Genomic DNA, 25,365 nt, shown 5'->3' on the forward strand with positions numbered 1-25,365 from the left:
ACCTTGTATGGACCATAATACTTTGGTGATAATTTATCATCCTCCTTAGCTTGCTTGAGGGACATTTGTTTATATGGTTGTAGCCATAGGAATACCCAGTCACCTACATCAAAACTTTTTTCGCTGCGATGTTGATATGCCTACTGTTTCATTCTATTCTGCACCAAAGTGAGGTTATCCCTTAAGAGTTGGAGAACTTTTTGTCGATGCTCAATGTGACCTTCCACTGCTTGAACCTTAAAATTTTCTCTTAAAGATGATGTGATAGACGGTGGGTGATATCCATAAAGTGCCATAAATGGGGTCATTTTTTACAGTATGGAAGGAAGTGCTATACTAGCATTCAGCGAGAGGCAACCATTTGACCCATTGTGTCTATTTATCAAAGGCAAAGCAACGAAAATATCCTTCCAAACATTTGTTTACTATCTCAATTTGCCCATCAGATTGAGGATGATAAGATGAGCTATGAGCTAACTGAGTACCGAGACAAGAAAATAATTATGTCCAAAAATTTCCAGTGAAAATGGGATCTCTATCGCTTACAATAATCTTTGGGTTTCCATGTAGCTTTTGAATTGTTTCCATAAATGCAGTAGAAACTGTACTGGCTTTAAATGGATGAGATAATGCACAACAGTGTGCATACTTGGTAAGTCTGTCAGCGACCACCATGATGACACTCTTTCTTTCAGACTTGGGTAAACCTCTGATAAAATCCATTGAAATCTCCTCCCAACTTTGGCTTGGAAAGGATAAAGGTTGAAATAGACCTGGGGTCTTAATTGTTTCAACTATTTTGTTGGCAAACCAAACATTCCACCACAAACTTTTGAATATCTGATTTAAGGCCATCCCAAAAGAATTCATTCTTAAACCTATGTTAAGTTTTTAAAAATCTTGAGTGCCCTCCTAAGGGAGAAGTGTGCAATTCCATAAGAATCTTTTGTTTGAGTTGGGAATTCTTACATAGGTATAAGCAATCTTTGTACCATAACGAATCATTTTTCCAACTCAATGTATCAAATGCACTGGGATCTTGTTGTATCTTTTGAATGAGTGTCCACACTTCTTCGTCATTCTTCCATTCATCCTTTGCTTCGTTTATCTAATCTGGTTGGATAATAGAAAATGCTTCCACATCCTCATCCTTTCTTGAGAGTGCATTTGCCACAACATTTTGCTTCCCTTTTTTGTAGATGATTTCGAAGTCATAACCCAACCTCTTTCTGACCCATTTTTGCTGCTCTTCTGAAGATAATCATTGTTCTAAAATGTATTTAAGACTATCATGATATGTTTTTACCTTGAAGTGTCTTCCCATTAGGTAGGGTCGCCGTTACTTAAGTGCATGTAGTATTGCCAACATTTCCTTCTCATAAATAGCTTTGTGTAAATACTTTCCTTTGATTGGATGACTTTTAAAAGAAATGGGTTTTTCTTCCTACATTAAAACAATACCAATTCCATTTCCTAAGGCATCACATTCCACAATGAATGTTTTTGTGAAGTCTGGCATAGCTAAGACCAGTGCTTGGCACATTGCCTCTTTAAGATGTTCAAAGGCCTTTGTTGCTTCTAGAGTCCATGAAAATGCATCTTTCTTCAATAATGTTGTTAGAGGTGCTGCTATTCTCCCATAACTCTTAGCAAACTTGCGATAATACCCTGTCAACCTGAGAAATCCTTGCAAATGCTTTATGGATGTGGGGATTTTCCATCCTTAATGGCTTTAATTTTGCTAGGGTCTACCTTAACACCTTCATGAGATACAATATGACCCAGATATTCCACCTCTTGTACTCCAAAGAAATATTTGGAGCTTTTTGCAAATAATTGTTTCTCCTCCAATAGTTTGAGCACCATGTCAACATGTTGAACATGATCCTTCCAAGACTTATTGTAGATTAATATATCATCAAAAAAAACTAACACAAATTTTCCAAGTAAGGGTTTGAAAATGGAATTCATCAAACCTTGAAATGTAGAAGGTGCGTTGGTAAGGCCAAAAGGCATGACCAAAAATTCATAATGACCCTCATGAATTCTAAATGTTGTTTTCGGAATGTCTTCAATCTTCATTCTAATTTGATGATATCCTGAACAAAGAACCAACTTGCTGAAGTAAATTGATCCATGCAATTCATCCAATAATTCATTGATGACAGGAATGGGAAATTTATCTTTAATAGTGAGCTTGTTGAGCTCCCTATAATCCAGACACATGCGCCATGATCCATCCTTCTTGTGCACCAATACTACTAGAGCAGAGAAAGAACTTTGACTAGGTTGAATTATACCAGCCTCTAGCATTTCTGAAACCATACGTTCAATTTCACTCTTTTGGACATGGGGATAGCTGTAAGGCATGATGTTTGGAGGAACACTTCCTGGAATCAAATGAATAGCATGATCATGATCACATAAAGTGGTAGGCCTTTGGGAGTCTCAAATACCTTAGAATGATTGTCCAAGGCTTTTTGGAGATCTGGAGAAAAAGATGATTTCGATGTGGGAACCTCTAGCGAACATATTTGTGCAACTACGCCTCGTTTTTCTTTCTTTAGAAGCTTTGTCATTGCGTTAGAGATGATTATCTTTCCCGGTTTCCCTGTGATACCCCTTAATTCAACTTCATTTCCTTCCGAACAAAATTTCATGAAAAATTCTTGAAAATTAAAAGCTATTATACCCAAGGATTGTAGCCATTGGACTCCTAGTACAACATCAACACCACCCATTGGAATGGAAAGAATTGGGCTATTCAATACATATTCTCCCATGGATAGCTTGATATTATGGCACTTTCCAGAGCAATTTATGGTTCCTCCACTTGCAACCATCACTTGACACTCTAGTGTTGGATATAGGAAGCAATTCAATTCCTTGGCTATCTTACAATGAATAAAATTATGGGTACTACCCGAATCAATCAACATTATTACTTTTTTCTTCTTGATATGTCCTTCTATCTTGATAGTTTGAGGACTGGTAATTCCAGCCAATGCATTACAAGATATGGTCGGATTCATTTCTTCTTTCTCTAGGGTTTGTTTCTAGTGTATATACTCTTCTTTTGACGTTTCTTGTTCATTTTCTTCCTCCTCTTAACAATCTATGTAAAATAATTTCTTCTCAGCACACTTATGACCTTTAGTGTATTTGCTATCACAACTGTAACAAAGCCCTTTTGCTCTTTTTTCTTCCAATTGTTGTGGTGTCAACCTTGTAGATTGTGGAAGGCTAGGGGCAACAACACTTCTATCTTTATAGTTGTGAGTGGTAGGCTTCCTGGTTGCCATAACTTTGCTTTCCATCTTTCTTGCCAACCTGAATGCCTTCTCCAATGAATCAGGTTCCCAAAGGCAAACCTCATGTTGGATGTTATCCTTTAAAGTCCCTATGAACACATCAATCCTATGCTCCTCTAGAATATCTTTTACCCTTATATTCAATTTTTGGAAGTTCTCAATGTGCTCCATCATTGAACCCTTTTGTTTGAGATTTATCAATTGGCTAAAAAAGGTGTTGCTTTTTGTATCCTCATAATGTGCTATCATTTCTTCCGTAAAAATTGCCCAAGTGACAATTTGTTTACGAGAGCAAAGCCATCGATACCATACAAACTGATTTGGTTCCAAATATAAAGTTGCAATGTGTACCTTTTTTGTGTTTTGCATTATGGAGATCGAAATATTGTTCAATTGTAATATCCATGTTATGGGATCCTTGCCATCAAACTTCCTCATATCAATCTTTGGAACATGGCGGGTCTTCAATCCAACGTTAGAGTCTATGAAATCATGATTAACATTTCTTTTGTTCTCATCATGAGTTTCATTTACTACCCTTTAACCATTAGTAAACATTTCTTGTAGCAACTTTGTCAAATCTGTCTTCAAATCTTCCATTTTCCCTTCCATCTTAGCTTCCACGTCATTCATCTTAGCTTCCACACCTTTTTTTAAACCATCCATCTTATCTTCCACGTCATTCATCTTAGCTTCCATGCCTTTCTTTAAACCATCCATCTTATCTTCCACGTCTTCTTTTAAACCATCCATCTTAGCTTCCATTACTTTTTGTGAGAGTGAATTTTGTTGTACTTGGTCTCGTAATTTTGACATATCATGTTGAATTTCTTCCTCTTCTTCATGAATCATGCTAGAGCTTTTAGGTTGTAAATTCAATGTTGCTTGGGAGCGGGAGCAGGAACGGGGAGCAGGAGCTAAAACGGGAGCGGGACCGACCATTTTCAGAAGCTCCCGGTTTGGGAGCAAATCTGAGAGCGATTTTTTAAAAATATATATATTTTTTATATTTTTTAATTTTTGATACATATATGTCAACAAAAACATGTAGAATGATGAATCAGACATAAAAAAAAACATAAAAAACATAGATTGATCATTGAACCATATCACATCAATCATCTAGAAATTATAATCGTCATCAACCATGTCCACAAGTTAGTAAAATACATATTACAACCACAACATATTGAGTCTCATGAATCATGATTCATCAACTTCAATCTTAAAGTTTCAACTTCAAGATTTCAAAATTGAAAATTCAATAACATTTATCATCATTGATCACCAAAGTCGTACTTGTAAGCTAAGTTTAACCATTACAAGAAGTAATATCTTAGATATTTCTAAGTCCTAACTTCTAACTGTTAACATGATATGAAATGTTATAAATTTATAAAATGAAACAACTTTAGTCTTTCACGAAGCATCATATTCATAATTCATAATCATTACCAATGAGTTATAATTGCCAAGGCCCAACTTCAAACTTCAAATTTGCATTGTCACAGTCATATATTGTTTACAAAAAATATCATTATGATATGAAAGAGTCAAGAGTCAAGGACTCAAAACTCAACAGTTATGAAAACTAAAGTCTAATAGAAACTAAAAAAGACAAGTAAATTGTAAATCTACATGTGGCCCTTGACACGAGAGTCTCTAGGAGTATAAGCAGGTCGTGGTGGTCTTCTAGGAGTCTCCTGCACAAACCGATGACCAGAACTAGAACCTCCACGTGAGGGTGTAGATGGAGGTGGCGACAGTAAAGGAACAAGACTCGGACCTCGAGCACTGTTATTGGATGGTGGAGGTGGAGGTGGAGGTGGAGGTGGCATGGTTGTTGCAGCTGCTTCATCTTCATCCCTTACAAGTTCCTCTTCCAGTTCTTCAATATGTACAATGCCATCCTCCAAATTGTCATCCTCTGGGTGATGGTCCCAAATTTTATATGTGGGATCCTCATAAGCCCGATCACAGTAATGACTCAACAACCTCAAGTTGTAGTGCACATAAACCAAGCTTTCTGCTCGGTTTTCATTGAGTTTGTTTCTTTTCACATTATGTATGTAACTGTAGGTGCTCCAACACCTCTCTGCAGAAGAAGTATTTACAACCTGTGAAAGAACTTTTTTTGCCAATTTTGGCAAAAGTCCCTGGCCACCATATGTTTCCCACCATGTGAGAGTATCAAATCTATCTCTGTCGTCCATTGCATGGAAGTTACCATACAAACCAGTGCCACTGAAGTATCTGCCCATTTCAAGGCGCACAGCTGCACATTCCTCCCTGTTAGGTACCAACTTTTCTAATGCTTCCAAATATCCTCTAGTTACCTCTAGATCTAAATGGGGTTTGGTCCTAACCCCACCCCCTGCTGCAGGTTGGCCCAACCAAGATGTAGAGTAGTATTTTGGCATAAGGATATACGCCAAGCAATGTAGTGGAAGATTAAGTCTATTCCACCGTTCACACACACAATCATGAATCAGTTTGTACAAGTCGGGATCTCTATTATGAACAATATCTTTTATTTGCCCCAACATGGTATCGATCTGCTCATACACCTCGCCAATCACTGGTTTGTCTGTATCTGCAAACCGAATCATGTGATAAATGGGCTTGGTGAAATCCAATACTTGCCTCACACTTGTCCAAAACTGACCATCAAGAGCGGCCTCCTCCACCATTTCAAAACCTCCCCTGTCAGCTGCATTTGTAGCCCTTTCCTTTAATACCTGCCAATGTGGACTTGAGACCATGCTAGCCAATGACTCTCTTACCTTCAAAAGGCGCCTGAAGGTGAGGTAATAGCTACCAAATATGGTCTTCGCAATCTTCAACAACTCCGATCTCGAGTGACTGCGGAAAAGGCCATGGGTATTGCTATGATTTGTAATAAATTTTATCATTTGTTTGCCTTTCTTGTACAAATCACCAATCCATTGGTATTGTTCATTTTTGTTCTTGACAATATCATGCAACAGAAGGTTCAATGTGTGAACCAAACATCCAGACCAAAATATGTTGGGGTATTTATCCTCAATAATTGCTCCCGCTGCCCTACAATTAGGAGCATTATCAGTGATGACTTGGATGACATTGTATGGCCCAATACGGTCAATTGTTTCAAGTAATGCTTCTGCAATGTTGATGGCGGTCTTGAACTTGTCTAAGTAATCATGTGCAGTTAGAAAGATGGGACCACTAATAGACACAGCAAGAACACTTATCAATGGCTTGCCTTTTACATTTGTCCATCCATCAGATACAATGGACACCCCATGGTCAGTCCAAGAACTTGTCATTCTATTCAAAATATGTGATATTTTTGCTTTTTCATGATCAAGGCCAATGGTTCTTGCCTTGTTATACCCAGGGCTCTTGTATCCTTTAGGGGCATCATTTATGGCAGAAACCATTTCATGCCAATAAGGTGAGCGAAGAACATTGAATGGTATCCCACATGCATAGAGAAACCTGTAAACCTTTGAATCCACATCATTCCTACACCCCTCATCAAGGAAATATGATATGGTTCTACGCCTTAAAGATGATGACCCTGTGCCTCCATATCCACTGCCTTGGGAGGATGTTGAAGGAGTTCTTTGTGATTGTGAGCTTGGTTCAAAGAAACCCCTTGATTTTTTTGATTTGTATTGGGCTTCCTCTTCTTCCCTTATGTATTTGGCTCTATCCGCTGCTAACACAGTTGTACAAGTTTTGATTCCTATTTGTTTGTCTCCATCCCATGGCCTTTTCCCGCAGAGGTGTCTTCTAGCACGGGTGTATGAACTTGTGTAATCAGTGTTGTAATGGAGGCAATGAAATTTAGTGGTTCAACACCCTCTCCATGTTTCAGCCCTGTTAACATATTTCCACAATGGGGTTTGGTCTTGTTTAGTCTTTTGAGGGTCATGTTCACCCTCCTCCAGCTCCTCCTCACCGGGGTTTTCATCAATTCGACTTTCTCCAGCTTCTTCATCCCCCTCTTTAGTTTGGCCCCTCCGTTTCCTACTCTCCAGCACCATAATAACCATAAAAGGGACCAAGAAGAGGAAAATGCCAAGAAATATAGCCAGGTCCATGGTGTTTGATGTTTGTAGGGTTTTGAATCTGCAAATTAATTTAATTTATTGGGATTAATTAATTTAATTTAAATTCATAATTTTTAAACTAAATAAACTAAATTAAATTAACTAAATTACTACCTAACTAAATTAAACTAACTAAACTAACTAAATTACTTACTTACCTCTTTGCAGGCTTGCTCCTCGCTCCTCGGCGCTTGCTCCTCGCTTCTCCATGCTCCTTTGCTCTTGCTCTCCAAGAAACTCAACTCAATGAAGTGATAATGAAGTTTTTTTAGGTCCATTGGGCTTTAAAAAAATATATATATATATATATATTTTGAGGTCCACGGAATTTTTTTCCACTGGATCGCTCCCGGCGCGATTTTTTAATGCTCGGGAGCGATCAGGAGCGATCGTTCCCCGATCGCTCCCGAGCTTAAAATTTCGCTCCAGGAGCGACGAAGCGATCGCTCCCTACAGCGCTCCCAAAAATGGCAGGGAGCGCAATTTTTTTCGGGAGCGTGCTCCCGAGCCGCTCCCACCCGGAGCGCGGTTCGGGAGCGGGTTTGGGGGGGGCGCTCCCCCGCAACTATGGGTTGTTTACTAAGTGTTTCCATTTTCTTTCTTCGGGGCATCAATTAATGATAATTATGCTTCACTATGCCCTTTGAATTCCTTCAAATTAATTTTTCAAACCAAACTTATGCAAAATTTAAAAAAAAGAAACTACACACCTTTTTTCACTTTGTAGGAGCTCGATATTGAATCTAATGTATCTCTGAAATTTTGGATCTCCAAGGTCTGAAATTGCGAACTGTGGTAGCCCTCTGAGTCCTCTTTCCAATGCCACCAGTCTGATCAAAATTGGATTCTCCAAGAAAGCATTATGCCCAATCTCCCAAGATGACCTGATTATACACTTTTTCAGTAGAGCGAACTTGTACAAAGTGCCACGTGTCACTGTTTCAACCTTTGGACCTGAAAACGATGCACAAAAAACTACAGTCCGTCCTCTTTTTGTAACTTCTTACGAAATTTCAATTTGATACTAGAAAAGAAAGTTATGACGATTTTCCCAAGCTCACTTGTTTGGGATGTAATTCGGAAGCCTGCAAAAACCCTAACTTCCTTAGATCATATCTCCGAAAATATAGTGAGACAAGATCTGAAATTCAGACCCGAGGATCATCGAGATTTCGACTCAAATGGGTTTTTTTAGCTTCTGAAACGTCGCAAAAAAAAGTTATAGCGAAAATGCCACGATGACCTGTTTGGAGCAACGAAACCCTAGAATTCAAAGCTCTGATACCAAATGTTATGAAACCAGCTCACAAAAAGAGAGAAACAATAGAAAAACGCCTTAGACATCAGCCTCTTCGAGGGGGAAACCTCCTTTACATTACACAAATGAACGATTCTTGGATTATACAAATGACTAAACCTCCTTTCTATATATAGGAGTCTAAAGGGTCACAATATAATCAAAGCCGACATAACAATAGTAATATAAGGGCACAACAATAACAATAGTGGGCTTCTATGGGGCACACTAATAACAATTTGGGGACAATAGGGGCACAATAATAACAATAAGGGCTACGATGACAATAATAATGAGGGAATCACTAGTATTATAGGGACCTAACACTTGGTTTGTCTTCTGCACATGTTTTTATGTTCTATCTGCATTAACTGTCAATGTGTTTAAGCTAATGTGATTGCTACTAGATGTAATTGGAAATTGTCATTGGGTTGATAAAAAACATTGAAGTAAATTGTGCTAAAGCATAGAACATGCCATTGTTATCTAAAATTAACAGGGAAAAACCCCTATCTAGGGGAAAACCCAGTCAAAATCTCTTCCTTGAGTAGTTTTTCCAGAGACTCTTCAACCTAGACACAGACCTCTTGCACACCAAGTTAGCCTTTCCTTCTTCGATCCAACCTTCAACCTAGCAGCAACAACACTTCGACCGCAGCAACTTCGACTTGGCAGCAACTGGCAGCAGTAACAGCTTTGACTTTGACAAAGAGACTTTGATCTCCTAAAGTAGCCCACATGAGAGAGTGAGATAGACATCCCAAAACTTCGATTTTGTCCTTCCCTTCCTTCTTAACCAACTTCGCACTCCTTTTAGCCTCCTTCAACTTCGCACTTTTCCCAGCACTTTCTTGGATATCGAACCTGTGAGAGAGAATGTGTCCAAATGAATTCGATCTGCTTAAATATATAGGCTTCTAGTGAGGTTGAATTGCTTAGTTGAGGCCAACTTGATCTCCTTGAGGCCGACTTGGCATAGAGGTGACATAATCTATTTTTGACTAAAAAATAATTCTTTTTACATCGTTCAAAAGCCCAAGAAGGGTCTCATAAAATATACAATGACTTTAATGACTCAATATTAATCGTAGGAGTCCACAATGGGGACTTTGACTAATAAAATGATGACCCAAGCATTAAACCCATGCTTTAATAAGTCATTGTAACAATAATAAAAAATTATTTTTCATTCTTTTGACAAATACATTACATTAATATATTTATGAAGACCAAACCTAGTTACATTCTTCAACAATTACCACTGGAATATGGTTTCCTAACTCATAAAATCAGATTTCTTTATCGCTGCATGCCTTTGCTTATCATCAAAAGAAGTTGGGCATAATGATATATACTCTTGTGACTCCCATTTTGGCATTAAGATAAATTTTGCAATAACATTAGTTCACTCCAAAAGCATTTAGCATAATCCCAAGATCTGAAAGGAATATTAAGCTTGAGCATATCAGCACCTAATTAGCATTATCATCATCTCTTTAAGAATTGTTGAATCATTCAGAATGTCAATGTTTCGAATAAGCAGTCTCCTTTTTACATTGTGTACAAAGGATTATTTGCATAGAAGATCTAACTGTGCTTATATTAGAATCTAAGTACATAAAGGAGGCTGAGGTAATATCTGTGTTGAGGAACCATCATTTTAATATCTTAAGGGATCTCTAATTGCTCCTAGTAATTATCATTAAGGTCCTGATCATTAGTATTGAATGCTTTAATCAAATCAAATACATTTCAACCAAAAGAGCATTGATAATCTTGAGGTGATACTTATTGGTTAAAACATTCTAAGTGCTCCAATTGTCATTGAGCGAATTATTACGAGATCTAAGCACATCCCGTAGTAGTTAAAAACTTGTACCTCATTGGCAATTTGTATCTTGGCACATTTTCTTATGGTCAAAATTATAACTCTTTGACAAGTACTTATTGACATAACGCAACCATAACTAAGTACTTAAACAACCTAAGCGATTTTAATTTAAAAAGCACTCACAATCCTTGTACATCATCCATGGATAGTCAATCATTCTAAGCAGCAGTTGTCCATCCAGTTACTTGGCATCTAGTTTGTAAATAAACAAGAATTTGACTCCATAAGGCATTGGTCTTAGTGAATCCAATCTTCTATCTTGCTTAAATTAATCAAATAGCTAGGCCACTCAATTGTGTCTCCTAGGTTGGTTGGTTCCCAACTTGTCTCTCATCTTATTTCCATAGGGACTACCTCCCATAGCCTGCTATTGAGAGACAGCTAGAACGGAGTGGGTGGGGATCAAGGTGACAACCCCCGCCCTGAGCAGTTGTCGCGGTGCATGTACAATCTGAGCAACAACAAGACCCCTGCGAGATTGAGCAGTAACAGGCACTTGGAGAATGCATCAGAGAGATCAGAGACACAGATTTGTAGTGATTGCAAGGGCACAGTGATAGCGTAAGGGCACCAGCAGATCCAAATCAGCAGTGATTGAAGACACGATTGCCAGGGGAAATTTTTCATTGTGATTTCCGGAGTTCATATGAGATCGATTTTATCTGCAAAGAGGTCAAGTTTCCTAGTGGTGCATATTGCTTCAGAGAGACAGAGTTGCCGGTGTAAAGAGACATTTGCCAGAGTGAACAATTTGCACAGGAGAAGCTGAGTTTGCAAAGAGAAGCCGAATACCAGTGGAGGCTGAGATTATTTCCTGCAGTGCGAGTTTGCGAGAGAGGGCCGAGTTGTCTCCAGGAAGCCAAATTAACTTGCAGAAGTGACAGAAATAATTTTCCAGAGGTTTGCTTATTTATGGCAAACAGATGTAATTTTCAATCACAGAATTTTGTTGAAGAATAAATAAAATACTCATCTGGAGAACTGGTTTTCCCCACACGGGTTTTTCTAGGGACATTTTTCCAAAAATATTGGTGTTCATTATTCGTGTGTATGTGCAACATTTTCTCAATTCCTTGATCTACTTATTTTCTGTGAAATTGCAGTAATGTTTTATTCAGTATTTCACACCTCCAACAATATTAAAATTTCACACCTCCATCTATGACATGACCAATTTGGGCAAGGATTTTCATACATGTTTTAATTTTGTTGTAAAACAAAAAATTCCAAACACTTGCATCTAAGTGAAAAATGAAGCAATAAGCAAAACTGGTAAATGAAAAATAAACCACAAGAAAAAATGAGGCCAGCGTCATAAAAGGCAAACAATGGTATTTGATAAAAAAATGCTATCTGACCTTGATAACGGTTGTGTATGTAATGACATCAGGCTTAATACCAGTTTCACACATATTCTTCAAACTCTGCAAAGCAAACTCATAACATTAGGAGGCAAAACAGTGAGATAATATTTGTAATAATATCTATATATAGCATGAAATTTGCAGTTTCCATCCAATCAATTTTATAAAATAAGTATTTGGTTTCATTCCCGAACTCCTAAAAATGATTATTCAACTATGCAGCCAAGTTCATTAAAATAAAAGTTGTTTCATTTAGCTCCAGCATAAAAAGATATTAAAAAAATAAATCTTTTGTTGGATGAAGTGGCAATTTTATCCCAGATTTCTCATTTATCCTCCGAGTTTCTTGGCATTAGAAACATTTTAAATCATGACTGTTTTGCAGGCCTAGCTGTTTGCAGACTTATAATGATGAACTTTCTCATTATTGTCTGTACAGCAAAACAGCTTATGGGCTATATAAATATTCACGAAGACAAACTATCAGAAAGGTTGTCTCTATATGAGATGAGAAAAATCAAATAGGGAAGGAAATGATCCATCAAAATTTCAATAACCTATTGTAAAACCTGAGATTTCAGATTATAGATCGTTGGAGATTTTTCCTGCCCCAAGATGTTTTATGTTCTGCAATATTTATATGTTCAAAAAGTGGCACCAATAGAAATAACATTTATTTCAGACAATAAAATTAAGTAAATTAGTAGAGCAAATCTAGTGCAAGCAACTTTGATGGAAGAAGACACGCACATGGTTAGCATGAACTACAATTAGTTAGGATAAGATTCTATACATGCAAACTAGTTAAAACTTAAAAGCACATGCACTAAAATTATAAAATATTATATTAGATAAAATATTAGATAAGGATGCATAACATTATTATATGCACAAGAGATACCTTTGTCTATTGTTAGGCAACTTTTTGTTGATCAGTGGTTGTCATTGACGTCAACCCAAGCAGCACCAAGGGCTACCCCGATCTTCCATGGGCATTTTGACTTCACAACTTACTCTACTCTGAGTCAAGAATCTTCTAGATCAATTCTACTCATCGAGATGTTTCCGTTGATATATGGAACGCCACGTAATTCTTCACGGTTTGAGAGATATTCGTGTTTGAAGTTAGTAACCCCAGTTAGTGCGCTAAAACCCTATGGGGTTGTGGCATGGCACTCAGAATTGGTTGTGGTCATTGAATAGTCAATAATTAATAATGTTTTTTTTTGCTCCTAAAATCCCTCCAACGGTTACTTGTTGAGGACCCTCTCAGCTCAAGACATTCATATAAATAGTGACCCTCATATTCTCCTCTAGTAGGGTTTTGTGGCTTCAAACAGGTCATAGTGGCATTTTCGCTATAACGTTATTTCTGTGAAGCTTCAAAAGCTGAAATTAAAACTCATTTGAGCCAAAATCTTGATGAACCTCGTGACCGAATTTCAAATCTTGCTTCGCTATATTTTCGGAAATATGATCGGAGGAAGTTAGGGTTTTTGCAGGCTCCCGAATTCCATGTCAAACAGGTGACATCGGGAAAATCGTCATAACTTTCTCTCTGAGCATTGGATTCGAATTTTGTAAATAGTGACAGAAAGAGGACAGACTATAGTTTGTTGGGTATCGTTTGCAGGGCCGAAGGTCGTTGGTAAACTCACACATGGCAAATGCAGAAAATGAAGGATAAGCATTTAATTACATCTATTATTCACATGATATATTTTTATTATACATTCTGGTGACCCTTGATTTCCATATACCAAGTGGTCTCTTGGGCTCCCTTTGACTGTTTACATTCCACACCAACCCTTAGAGGATAAGGTGTCCAACATTCCCCCCCTTAATCCAAAGGGGTATGTATGAGTCCAAGAAGAGAGTTGTAATACAAAATGTGCAAAAATGCATGGCAACACTAGGTTGAATGTGCTCTCTGAAATGTTGGTATAAGGGGGGTGGTTTAAGGATGACCACCAACACTAGAATGCTTAGTGTAGTTCCCGGAACTCTTCCAAATCTGGCATGAAGCTGAGGTCTTCTGCTAGAGGAAGTGCTCCTCATGTTTTGAAGAGGGAAACCTTCAACCTTGAAAGGGAGGTCTCACCCCGCATAAAAAGGGAGAACCTCAACCTAAAAAGGGAGGTCTCAACCTGTGATGGTTTAAGGATGACCAACAACTCTGGAATACTTAATGCAATTCCTGGAACTCTTCCAAAACTGGCAAGAAGTTGAAGTCTTCTGTTGTAGGACGTATCCCCAATTCTTTTGAAGAGGTGTCTCAACCCCGCATAGATGGTTTAAGGTTGATCATCAACCGAAGGCATGCTCTCTGGCTACAACTTTGAATCTGGTATGGCAGGTTGTGGCTCAGGCTCGCTTGATGTGGCTTTGAAGCTTGTAGATGACCATCACTTCCCCCCCTGTCAGATACAAGGTGAGGTGATGGAGAAAACTCAACTACAAGACTGTTCAATACTCTAGAACAAACACTGACATATGACTGAAATATCTTCCTGGTTGTTGAAACCACTATTTTAAAACCCAACCGAATCGACTCCGAAACGGCCAAGTCAATCCAAGTTGAAGGTTGACCAGGTCGAAACGGTGGGTAACTCGGTTCGGTCGATCGGGTTGTTACTGAGCCGGCCGAGTCCGAGCCAACTCGACCGGCTTGGTAACAACCCGGCCGGCTTGATAACAACCTGGCTAGCTCGGCCGAGTCCGAGCCAACTCGGTAGGAGCGGCCATAATGCGCCTTTTTTTAACTTGGGTTTTTGGGGACCCCAAAGCCCATTCTAATGTGCCTTTGGGTTCTTTGGGGTCCATTTCCTCTCCTAAACCCTATAAAACCTACCCAACCCCTCTCATTTCCTCACAACCATCTCATTGCATTTGAGTGAGAATTTGTGAGGAATTTGTGAAGAGTTGTGGAGTTTGTTTTTGGAGCAGCAGTGAGGAGTCTTGGGCAAGCATTCTAGCCACGATGAAAGCGCATATCTCGTTTATCTCAGCAACCACTAGCTACACAGCCTGCTAGTGCTACCACTTCTGCAGTTGCAGTTGGAGATGATGATGAGGAGAAGCCATGGGCTTCCTTGTCTAACTCTGATTCAGAGGTTGAGCCAGATGATGTTGGCTCCTCTAGCAATAGCCAGTAGTACTGGTTAGTGGTGACTAGTGATGTTTCACAGTTTACTTTTGTTGTAGAGGCCATTTCTAGCCTCCTTGGTTATGTGTTTTTGTTTTGATCTCCATATCAGCATCATGTATGTATTGGATAGTGCACTGGGTGCCATTTTGCTATAATGGATATATTCATGAGCCTACTTTGATCATATGTTGTCCTCTATCTATATTCTAAAGCTTTGTGTTTGGAAACATGAATGAAAATCTTTAAAATTATGTTTTTTTAATAAAAAAATAGATATTTAATGTATTTTTTACAACGACCAAGTCATTGAAATCAAACTGGCCGAGTCAATACCGAGTCAGACTCGGAGTCGAAGTCGACACTTGACCGAGTCAGAGTCGGAGTCGGAGTCGGAGTTTTAAAACATTGGTTGAAACCCATTGCCAAGAAGTGATCCATCCAAGATGAATCTTTGTTCTTGCAAGAGGCTTGTTTCTGAAGCATTTGTTTGAAGAGAGTGGTTTTATGACAATGCTTACATGTATGAAGATTAAAACAGTGATCTTTCATATGGCCAACTCGATCATAGTGTTGGCATTTAACAACTTTTGACTGCGAATGTGGAGGAGCAGAATCTAGAACAGGTGAAGGTGAATTGTCATGAAGGAACCCAGCACTTTGAAATTGAATGGGATTGGAATACTCTGGAATATGAAAGGACACCTCCTTATCATATCCAAGACCTATTTTGTGCTTGTTGTTGACAAGCTCTTCCCAAGGTCTGATGATTTGCTTGGGAAGTATAGGCTTAATTTCTGCTTCTGCATGCAATTCTGTTGCTTCATTGGGTACTGGATCTGAATCAACTTGCTACTTATGGGAGTAATGATGTTTATCTTGTTGTAACTCATCTCTCTGTAACTATGATTCAAGTTGCAAAAACTCTATCTTTTCATGTGCATTTTGTAAACATGTTCTAATGTCAGCAAGAGAAGCTTTGCTGATTTCTACAATCTCATCAACAGTGGAATGAATTAGGGTATTCAACAAATCTAATGTTTCATCAAGTCTGGCCATTGTCTTAACAGCACAAAGTCAACAAATGAAGGGTGTTGGTTTCAACGAAAATGCACCTGTATACAATGAACCCTTAGGCCTTTTTCTTTTTTTACTCAACCACTTTACAGAGTTCAAGATATGCTATGATGTTCATTCCTCACCTTTGAATACAAAGACTAGCAACCTTCTCACTATATTTTGATACACTTCGATTAAAAAATCCAAAACTCAAACAGAGGTTTATTGTACTTATTATTCTGTCGTAGAAACGAAAGGCAGATTTGCTCAACAAAGTCAATCAAAGAAGTGCCCAAATAAATAAGAGCTAGTAATAATAACAACTTGCTTTTCTGCAACAACTCATTACAACTTTTACCTTGTGTATGAAACGTGAAAATTGATTCAAAAAATGTCTCCAACTTCAAATTTTAGAACCTCTATACTGAAGCCACAAGAAACAAAATTGTTGTAGCGCATTCAAATGTTTAGTCCATGCTGGATTCTCAGGCACTGAATTCATCAATAGTAATTTTCTTTTTGTTGGTACTGCACTATTATGATATTATCCCCTCTCTGCAATACAAACCGATGCATAATGTGTATCGAGAATCATGGAGCATACATTGAGTGTGAAATTCTCACGGAAGTCCATATACGACATCTAACCACGAAGAAGTTCTGGAGGGCTAATGAATACCTTTTTTTTCCTGTTGTTTTAGTGACTGCATCCTTCCAGATTTGGCGCTCCCATGGACGACATCTGTATATTTGTCACAGTGTTATTCATTGTAGACACGACGTGGTTCTCAATGGTTTGCAGCAGGAGTTCAACGCATACCCGAACGCACCACAAGCTCAACAACTTCAAATACTACTAATATTCCAAAAAGGGAGTTACATGCTCTCGGATAATACAGGCCACTAATGCTCTCAATCCTCAAACCGTAATCCAACAACAGGATGCTCAGGAGATCAACGTCGCTCGACTTTTCTTAGCCATCTGACACAGCCACAGGCATGAGAAACGTTGGGTGCATAAAGTTTTATCAAGTGGAAGAATGTGTTGTCGGTCCTGCACAAGATGCTCATGGAGATCAAAACTCCTGTGCATGTGCTTTAACCCCATAAATCAACGTCCAAATTTCTCATCGTGGTGCTGTTGAAAATCACCACGTTCAGTGACTTCTAGTTTCCATATTATCTTTGGCTGAAAACTTCAATTATTTTGTTAATGCAATGCAATATAAGTTGAATGCAGTGGCATCATCAAGTTATATCGCTCTGGAAACAACGATATAGCTCACAGCCCAGAGAATAAAATGGAGACTCGATGCTCAGCAATCAAACCATATGCACGGTCTTCGATGCACATACTTCAAAAAACAGCCTTCAATAAAATAATGTTCAATGAATTAATTTGAAATGAGCAAAACAGCTCAATGATAATACAGAGATATTTACAATAATAGAAACATCAGGTTTCTATGTAGAATATGGAAACACTCAGTTTCATCTAAGAAACTGCTAAAAGAATACAAATAGCAACAGCAAAAAGGAATGAGCATTAAATACTAAATAGGGATATTCTAATACCCTCCCTTAATGCTCAATCTATTTACAACACCAATAGACCCTCTGAATTTTACAAATTTATCAGGACCAAGAGGCTTGGTGAAAATGTCGGCGGGCTGCTCTGTTGTGGGAACATATTGCAACTGAACTGAGCCGTCTTCAACAAGCTGGCGAATGTAGTGGCAATGAGTTTCCACATGCTTTGTTCGTTCATGAAAGACTGGATTCTTGGCAAGCTTGAGCACTCCCTGATTATCACAAAACAAAGAAGTAGGCCCTGTTTGGGAAACATGCATATCTGCAAGCATACGTCGAAGCCAAACTGCCTCACAGGATGCCTTAACTGCTCCCCGATACTCTGCTTCTGTTGAGGAGAGAGCTACTGCCTGTTGCTTCTTACTAGTCCAAGTAACAGCACCGGATCCTAGATTAAACACATACCCAGCTGTAGATTTACGGTCATCAACCGAACCGGCCCAGTCAGAATCAGTGTAACCACGGAGTATAGGTTTGGAACTTCGAGTGTATAGGAGACCATAATCAGAAGTGCCACGCACATATCGTAACACACGCTTTGCTGCTTGCCAATGATCAGCTTTAGGAGCTGACATGAAGCGAGAAATGTAGCTTACTGCGAAACTGATGTCAAGTCTGGTAGCAGTAAGGTAGATGAGACTACCCACTAATTGCCTAAATAAAGTTTCATCCACAAGGGGAGAGGATGACTGTGCTGAAAGTTTGAGCCCTGGTTCCATAGGAGTCGTGGCCGGTTTGCAATCCTGCATTCTGAACCTGTCCACAAGATTTTTGGCATACTTGGACTGAGAGAGAAAGATCTGATTTTCAGTCTGCCAAACTTCAATCCCCAGACAGTAATGAAGAAGTCCCAAGTCAGTCATCTCAAAAGTTCTGCATAAATCTTGTTTGATCCCATGGATCAAATGTGCAGAGCTGCCAGTAATGATAAGGTCATCCACATAGACAACCACGAACAAGATATCATCACCAGTATGCTTGATATACAGGTTTGCATCAGATGGACTCCGCTGAAAACCCTGATCTGTCAAGTACTGATCAATTTTCATGTACCAAGCCCGAGGAGCTTGTTTCAATCCATAGATTGCTTTAGCTAACCGACACACTTTTTGTTCTTGACCAGCAACCTTGAATCCTGGAGGCTGCGTCATGTAGACTTCTTCTTGGAGATCACCATTTAGGAAAGCACTCTTTACATCCATCTGATGAACTTTCCAATTGAACTGAGCTGCTAGGGCAAGCATAAGCCTTATGGTACTCATCTTGGCTGTAGGAGCAAAAGTCGCCTCATAGTCAATGCCTTCCTTCTGTGAGAACCCTCGAGCCACAAGACGAGCTTTATACTTGTCTATGGTTCCATCAGCTTTGTATTTCACTTTATACACCCATTTGCAACCTATGGGTTTTTTTTCTGCAGGAAGGTCAAAAAGTGTCCATGTGTAATTCTTCTGAAGGCTCTGGAATTCGGCTTCCATAGCCTGTTCCCACTCAGATGTACCCTTAGCCTCTGAATAGGTATGAGGCTCAAAAATACTGTGTAGGTTAGCCATAAGAGCAAAATTGACTGTAGACTGTTGTCTTTTCTTATGTCTAGAAGTTCTACCTTCAAGGAGCTCATCATCCCGGAGATCACCAATGGTTTTAGCCCACCATTTAGGCCGAAGAGTAGAAGAACCAATATCAGGAGTAGAGGAACCAATATCAAGAGGAGGTGGAGAAGACTCAAGAGCAATAGGGGCCACAAGAGGAGGATTATTTTCTGGAGGAAGCTCAGATAGAGTATTATCAAATACTGATGCTACATCATCCCTCCCATCAGGTGGACCGACCGGAAGAAGAACACTGTGAGGCTGATCCTCAGAACACTGCTCAGAAGAAGAAGACTGAAAGAATCCTCTGTCTTCATCAAATACTACATCTCGACTGAAGGTAAGACGACCAGTGGCTATATCTATCAGCCTATAGGCCTTGTGATGATCACTGTACCCTGTCATCATGAGTTTTTGGCTTTTGGAATCCAACTTAGAGCGCTTAGCAGCTGGAATCCAAACATATGCAACTGAGCCAAATACTTTGAGATCACTGATCTTAGGCTTACGGCCAGACCAAACCTCTTCAGGAGTCTTCCCTGTAACAGCCTGAGTGGGTGATCGGTTAAGAAGATAAACAGCAGTAAATACTGCTTCAGCCCAGAATTTGTTTGGAACACTCCTGTGTTGTAGCATGGAACGAGCCATTTCAACAACCGTGCGATTGCGACGCTCGACAACACTGTTTTGCTGAGGAGTGTAAGGAGTGGTTAATTGACGTTTGATGCCATGAATATCACAGAAGTTGGCAAACGCTGAAGAACAAAATTATCCCCCATTGTCGGTCCTAAGAGTCATGATGTTACAACCAGATTCTTTTTCCACTAAGGTTTTAAACTTCTGAAAGGTACTAAGAGCATCAGATTTATTTTTTAAAAAATACACCCACATCTTTCTACTGAAATCATCTACAATAAGTAAAAAATATTTGCAAGCAGTGATAGAAGCTGTATTCATAGGACCGCAAATATCAGCATGAAGTAACTGAAGTACCTTAGATGCGCGCCAAGATTCTCCATTTTTGAATGAAGACCGATGTTGCTTTCCCGCTTGACAGGCGCTGCATACCCCCAACTGCTGAGTCTGAATATCAGGTAATCCAGACACAAGTCCCTCCCGAGAGAGCTGAGAGAGATACTGCATATTGAGATGCCCATATCGCTGATGCCATAGAGTGCTGATAGGAGAGATACGTGCTGCTAGAGCCACTTCTGGAGTCACCGGTGTCAAGTAGCCTGTATAGACCATGGTCCTCTATGCCAACAGCAACTGTTAAACTAGTCTCCCTGTCAATAATGGAGCACTTGTGGGTACTGAACACTACATCAAGTTGAGGAGAATTCCTCATAATCTGGCTGACAGATAGCAGATTAATTTCCATACCAGGAACATAGTATACATTCAGAAATATAAGTGTGCGCCCACCAGACTGAAGTTGAACTGTACCTCTGCCAGCTACTGTGTACTTTTCACCTCCGCCAAATACCACGGAATCACTGAAAGGTGAGAATTCAATAAACCAGTCACGCCTGTGAGAGAAATGACGTGATGCACCAAAATCAATGTACCATGCAGAGGAAGGAACAGGATCTGAAGACCTTTTAGCCATAAAGGCGTAAAAGGCAGACTCTGTTTGCTCGGAATGTTCTGCAACATTTGCTGTCTGATGTGGCCCTCCCTGTTTCCTCTGTTCAGAAGCAATCCTCTATATGCAATCTTTCTTCATGTGACCGAACCTGTGACAGTAATTACACTGCACACTTTTCTTCCTAGTAGGATCAAAAGGCTGAGAGGAGCCTTTCTGCTGAAAGGACTGAGAGGACTGATATTTTGCAGAAAATGCATTTTCCGAGGACACTGATGAAGCACTACTACCAAACTGCTGTTTCCACCGATCCTGCTGCAGAAGTTTGGTACATAAATCTGGAAACTTCAGATCAACATTTGTGGTGGTAATGTTGAGTGTTTCTATGAAGTGTTCATAAGATTTCGGTAGACTTTTCAAAGTAATGACTACCATATCTTCTTCCTCCATGGTCCGACCAATGGCTTCGAGCTGATCTCGAATGTCTTTAATTTTGTTGAGATGTTCCTGTAAAGACATATGTTCGTCCATCATGATGGAGAACAACTGATTTTTGAGAAAAAAAGCTCTGCTTTTGTCAGATGTCTCGTGCAGTTCTTTCAACTGTTCCCAGATTTCGGCAGCTGTCTTGCCAGAGGGAATCTGTGGTAACTGATCATCAGCGACAGATAGCTTGAGAAGCATAACAGCCTCTCGATTTCGATCATCAAATTTGTCTTGATCGGTACCAGCTGTACCGGGACGAAGCTCTTTGCCCAAAATGAGTTGATCAAGACGCTTGTATTCAAAAATGGTTAACATTCTTTGTTTCCAAATGTTATAGTTGCTGCCATTAAAGCGTTGATTTCCTTCTAGCATCAGATTGGTGAGCGTGGCCATTTTCCCAAAAAAAACAGAAGTCTGACACAGAGAAAAAAATGTAGCTGCCTGCTTATCCTTTAAAGATATTTACGCAGCAAAAAAAAATATATATCTCCCCAGTTTTAAAAACAACAGCTATAGGCCTTGAATTTATTGAGAAAGGACGTAGACAGAGCCCGCTGCAATAAAAAACACTCCACTGTGTCCAGAGGCTGTCACTTTCTTGAACACTTCTTATAATAATATATATAAAAAAAACTGAGCCTCAGCAGGGAGTGAAGTGCGAAACAGAAAACCTGGATAGTATTAATCAGAATTGCCTCCACGCAGGATCGAACTGCGGACCTTTAATCAGAATTGCCACCACGCAAGATCAAACTACGGACGTTTGGTTTACAAGACTGACGCTCTACCAATATGCTACAGTCATCGTGAAGCAGATCCGCTGCAAAGAGAATCGACCCTCGGGGTGTTGTCGGAAATGAAAGCAACAGGAATATATAGAACAGACCAATTGAACAGAGGAGCGTCGCAGGTTTACTTTTCCGCTTTGATTTTCTTTGCTTGCAGAGACGGATCGAATCGAGATACCCACGTGAGCCGTTAAAATGTGACACGAAGCAAGGAGATCGAAAGTCCACGAATTGATAGACGCGTGCCCAGCGGTGTGCAGTGGGCGTGGATCTCTGGCAAAGCGGCGGGGGGGATCTCCAGCAGCACAGTTGAATACGTGAGCCGTCGAATGAAGAATATGAACCCACGATCAAGGTTTTGCCGCAGAAATTTTAATTTCAATGCGTATTCGTAGATTCAAAAAAAATTGCGGATACGACAGTCGGGTGCAGATCCCGTGGCTTTATACGTTCACCGTTACAACAGATACGACAAAAAATTTCCTTCGCTCTGTTATGTCCCTTGGCTTCATACGTCCCGTGGTTTTATACGTTCACTGTTTAAGGGTCGAACTTGCGACAAGAGGTCCACAACACACACAAGAGATCTTCGATCACGTTTCCAGCACCGTCAGTGCTCTCAGGCGCCTCAAATTTGATCTTGAAGTGAAGAATTCGAAGCAATCATCGAAGCCGAAGAGGCCTTTGGCGTGTACGACGAGAAATCACAAATCGACTTTACTCAGAAAACACAGCAGAATTGCTAACTTGTAAATCCAGCTCCTACGAAACGGTCACCGCCACAGGGTTAATTCCTCAGAGAAATGATAAAGCAGAAGAAGAATCCATTTCTGTATCGAGATGGACGACTGTAAGCTTTTATCACAGTGAGCAAAGCCGAGGCTAAGACTCAGTGAAGGCTACCTGGCTTACAGAGGGCTCGACCTTAGAAAGGACTCAAGAGATTAGGATGCAGAGATAATAACTGTTCAAGAAATCTCTTAACCTCGCTCTGATACCATAAAAGAATGTTCAATGAATTAATTTGAAATGAGCAAAACAGCTCAATGATAATACAGAGATATTTACAATAATAGAAACATCAGGTTTCTATGTAGAATATGGAAACACTCAGTTTCATCTAAGAAACTGCTAAAAGAATACAAATAGCAACAGCAAAAAGGAATGAGCATTAAATACTAAATAGGGATATTCTAATATTCAAAAACTCACAGAGATGCTCCCAACCAGCGTGTCAGTTATAATGCATGGCGAATAGACTATAGAGGCAGAGAATCTTTGAGTAGAATGGCACACAACATAATGAAACAGTCTGCCAAAGAAGCAAAAACAGTTTGCCAGGCGAGCGCCCAGGCAGAGAAAAAAAACGTTATGTCTATAGCTAACAAGTTGAGCAGAGAAATTAATGGCAGATAGGTTCTGGAAAGGATACAAAACAAGCTGAGTATTACAACTAAGAAACAATGCACGTACCAAAATTAATCAACGCAAAGAGTCATGCTCTATTCAACGCAATCCATGGAACAGATGGATAAACCAACTCTCTCATTAATGTATCAACTATACAATATATTTCAGACATTCAATGCTAACAATAAAGAAAACGCTACCAGCTCAACACAGAAAATTCAGGCTCTCATTACAGATCTGTGGGTCAACTATGCAACGGAGGAAGGCCAACGGACGTGACCGTAGTATGCATTACAATTTATTCTTGACTGTAGCACAATAATACTGCAACAAAACCTCAAGCAGAGGGACAGAATATGGCAAAGAAACCTGAGAGGAGTTACATTGTAAAAAACTAATTTCGGACCTGTGCTCTGATACCATGTTAAGCTCACACATGGCAAATGCAGAATATGAAGGATAAGCATTTAATTACATCTATTATTCACTTGATATACTTTTATAATACATTTTGGTGACCCTTGGTTTCCATATCAATGTTGCACAAAGCGCCCCCCCCCCCCACGGTTCCAAGCCCCGAAGCGCGTCCCGTACGGAAGCGCCTAGGAAGCTTGGCCGGAAGCGCCGCTTCCGAATTTTTTGCCGCTTCCTGGAAATTCGGAAGCGTGGTACGGAAGCGCGCTTCGGGCGTCGGAAGCGTGGCGCTTCGGAGGAGGAAGCGTACGCTTCCGGAAAAGCGTTTAGAAAATCGTTTTTTTTTTCAATTTTTTTTTTAATTTTAGGTGAGTTTGCTTGTTGGGGGTGGGTCCACCTTGGGTTAGGGTGACGAATGAAAGCCAAAAAAAATATAAATATAGCAGATGCTCCCTCATGGTAATGTTAAATTCTTAAAGTAAAAGTGACATTCTCCTTTATTTTTCATTTTCATTGATGAAAATGAAAAATAAAGGAGAATGTCACTTTTACTTAAATTTTTAACATTACCATGAAATGACTCAGGATGTTTGAGAGTGGTTCCAGCCTCATTGGACTTCATATGGAGAAAATAGAATTTCATATCCTATTCAAAATTCAGCAGACTTAACAGTTTTCAGGAATTCAAGATCAATGGGATTGTGGCATTTCATTAGATTATATCAAGTATGAAGGTATGCGATTAGCATTTAATCAAGAGCACCAAGCCCTATATGTACCCTAGTGTTGGTGTTGTTAATTGTTGAACTCCTTTGTCACGCGGCACACCCTTAGCAAAAAATTACCTTTCAATCAAGTCAAAATCATCGATCAAGCATGTTAAGCTTTTTCTACCATATTTTAAGTCTTGAATTAGGTAGTTTGATCAAAATTGGGCAATGTTGACTATATCCCTAGACAATCGAGGTAGAGGCAAAGGCTAGACAAGAAGAGAAGAATCTAGATTCTAGATGGTTGATGCTCAAATAATTAATCATTAATGTACAATGGATGTTATATCTATCTTGATTTATGATAAAATATGCATGTTTTCATGTCTTCTACAATTAATTTGCTATTTGGGATGTTTGTTTTGAGTATAAATGCAAAAAAATATAAAAATATATATATATATAGCAGACGCTTCCGCGGACGCTTCGCTTCCTAGATTTTTGGAAAATGACGCTTCTGCGTCCCCGCTTCCAAAAAACGCTTCCGCTTCGCCCCCGCTTCGTGCAACATTGTTCCATATACCAAGTGGTCTCTTGGACTCCCTTTGACTGTTTACATTCTACACCAA

At 39.4% G+C, this 25,365-nt stretch overlaps 1 protein-coding gene across 3 annotated transcripts in view; it reads right to left on the bottom strand.

Moving 5' to 3' along the window:
- Positions 1–25,365, bottom strand: part of LOC149221650 (Tetratricopeptide repeat (TPR)-like superfamily protein) — a 479,698-nt gene that overhangs the window by 238,241 nt on the left and 216,092 nt on the right. For all 3 annotated transcript variants that reach the window (XR_016249380.1, XM_089385168.1, XM_089385167.1), the window contains one exon: positions 11,955–12,020. Coding sequence is in view for 2 of the 3 variants with exons in the window: in XM_089385168.1 (XP_089241294.1) it covers positions 11,955–12,020 (66 nt within the window). In the remaining variant the exon portion in view is untranslated. The remainder of the gene's footprint in view (positions 1–11,954; positions 12,021–25,365) is intronic.

This window comes from Pinus tabuliformis, chromosome Q (genome assembly GCF_031772625.1).
Source record: "Pinus tabuliformis cultivar Carrire ecotype Pingquan chromosome Q, CPIR1, whole genome shotgun sequence".
Classification (NCBI taxonomy): domain Eukaryota; kingdom Viridiplantae; phylum Streptophyta; class Pinopsida; order Pinales; family Pinaceae; genus Pinus; species Pinus tabuliformis.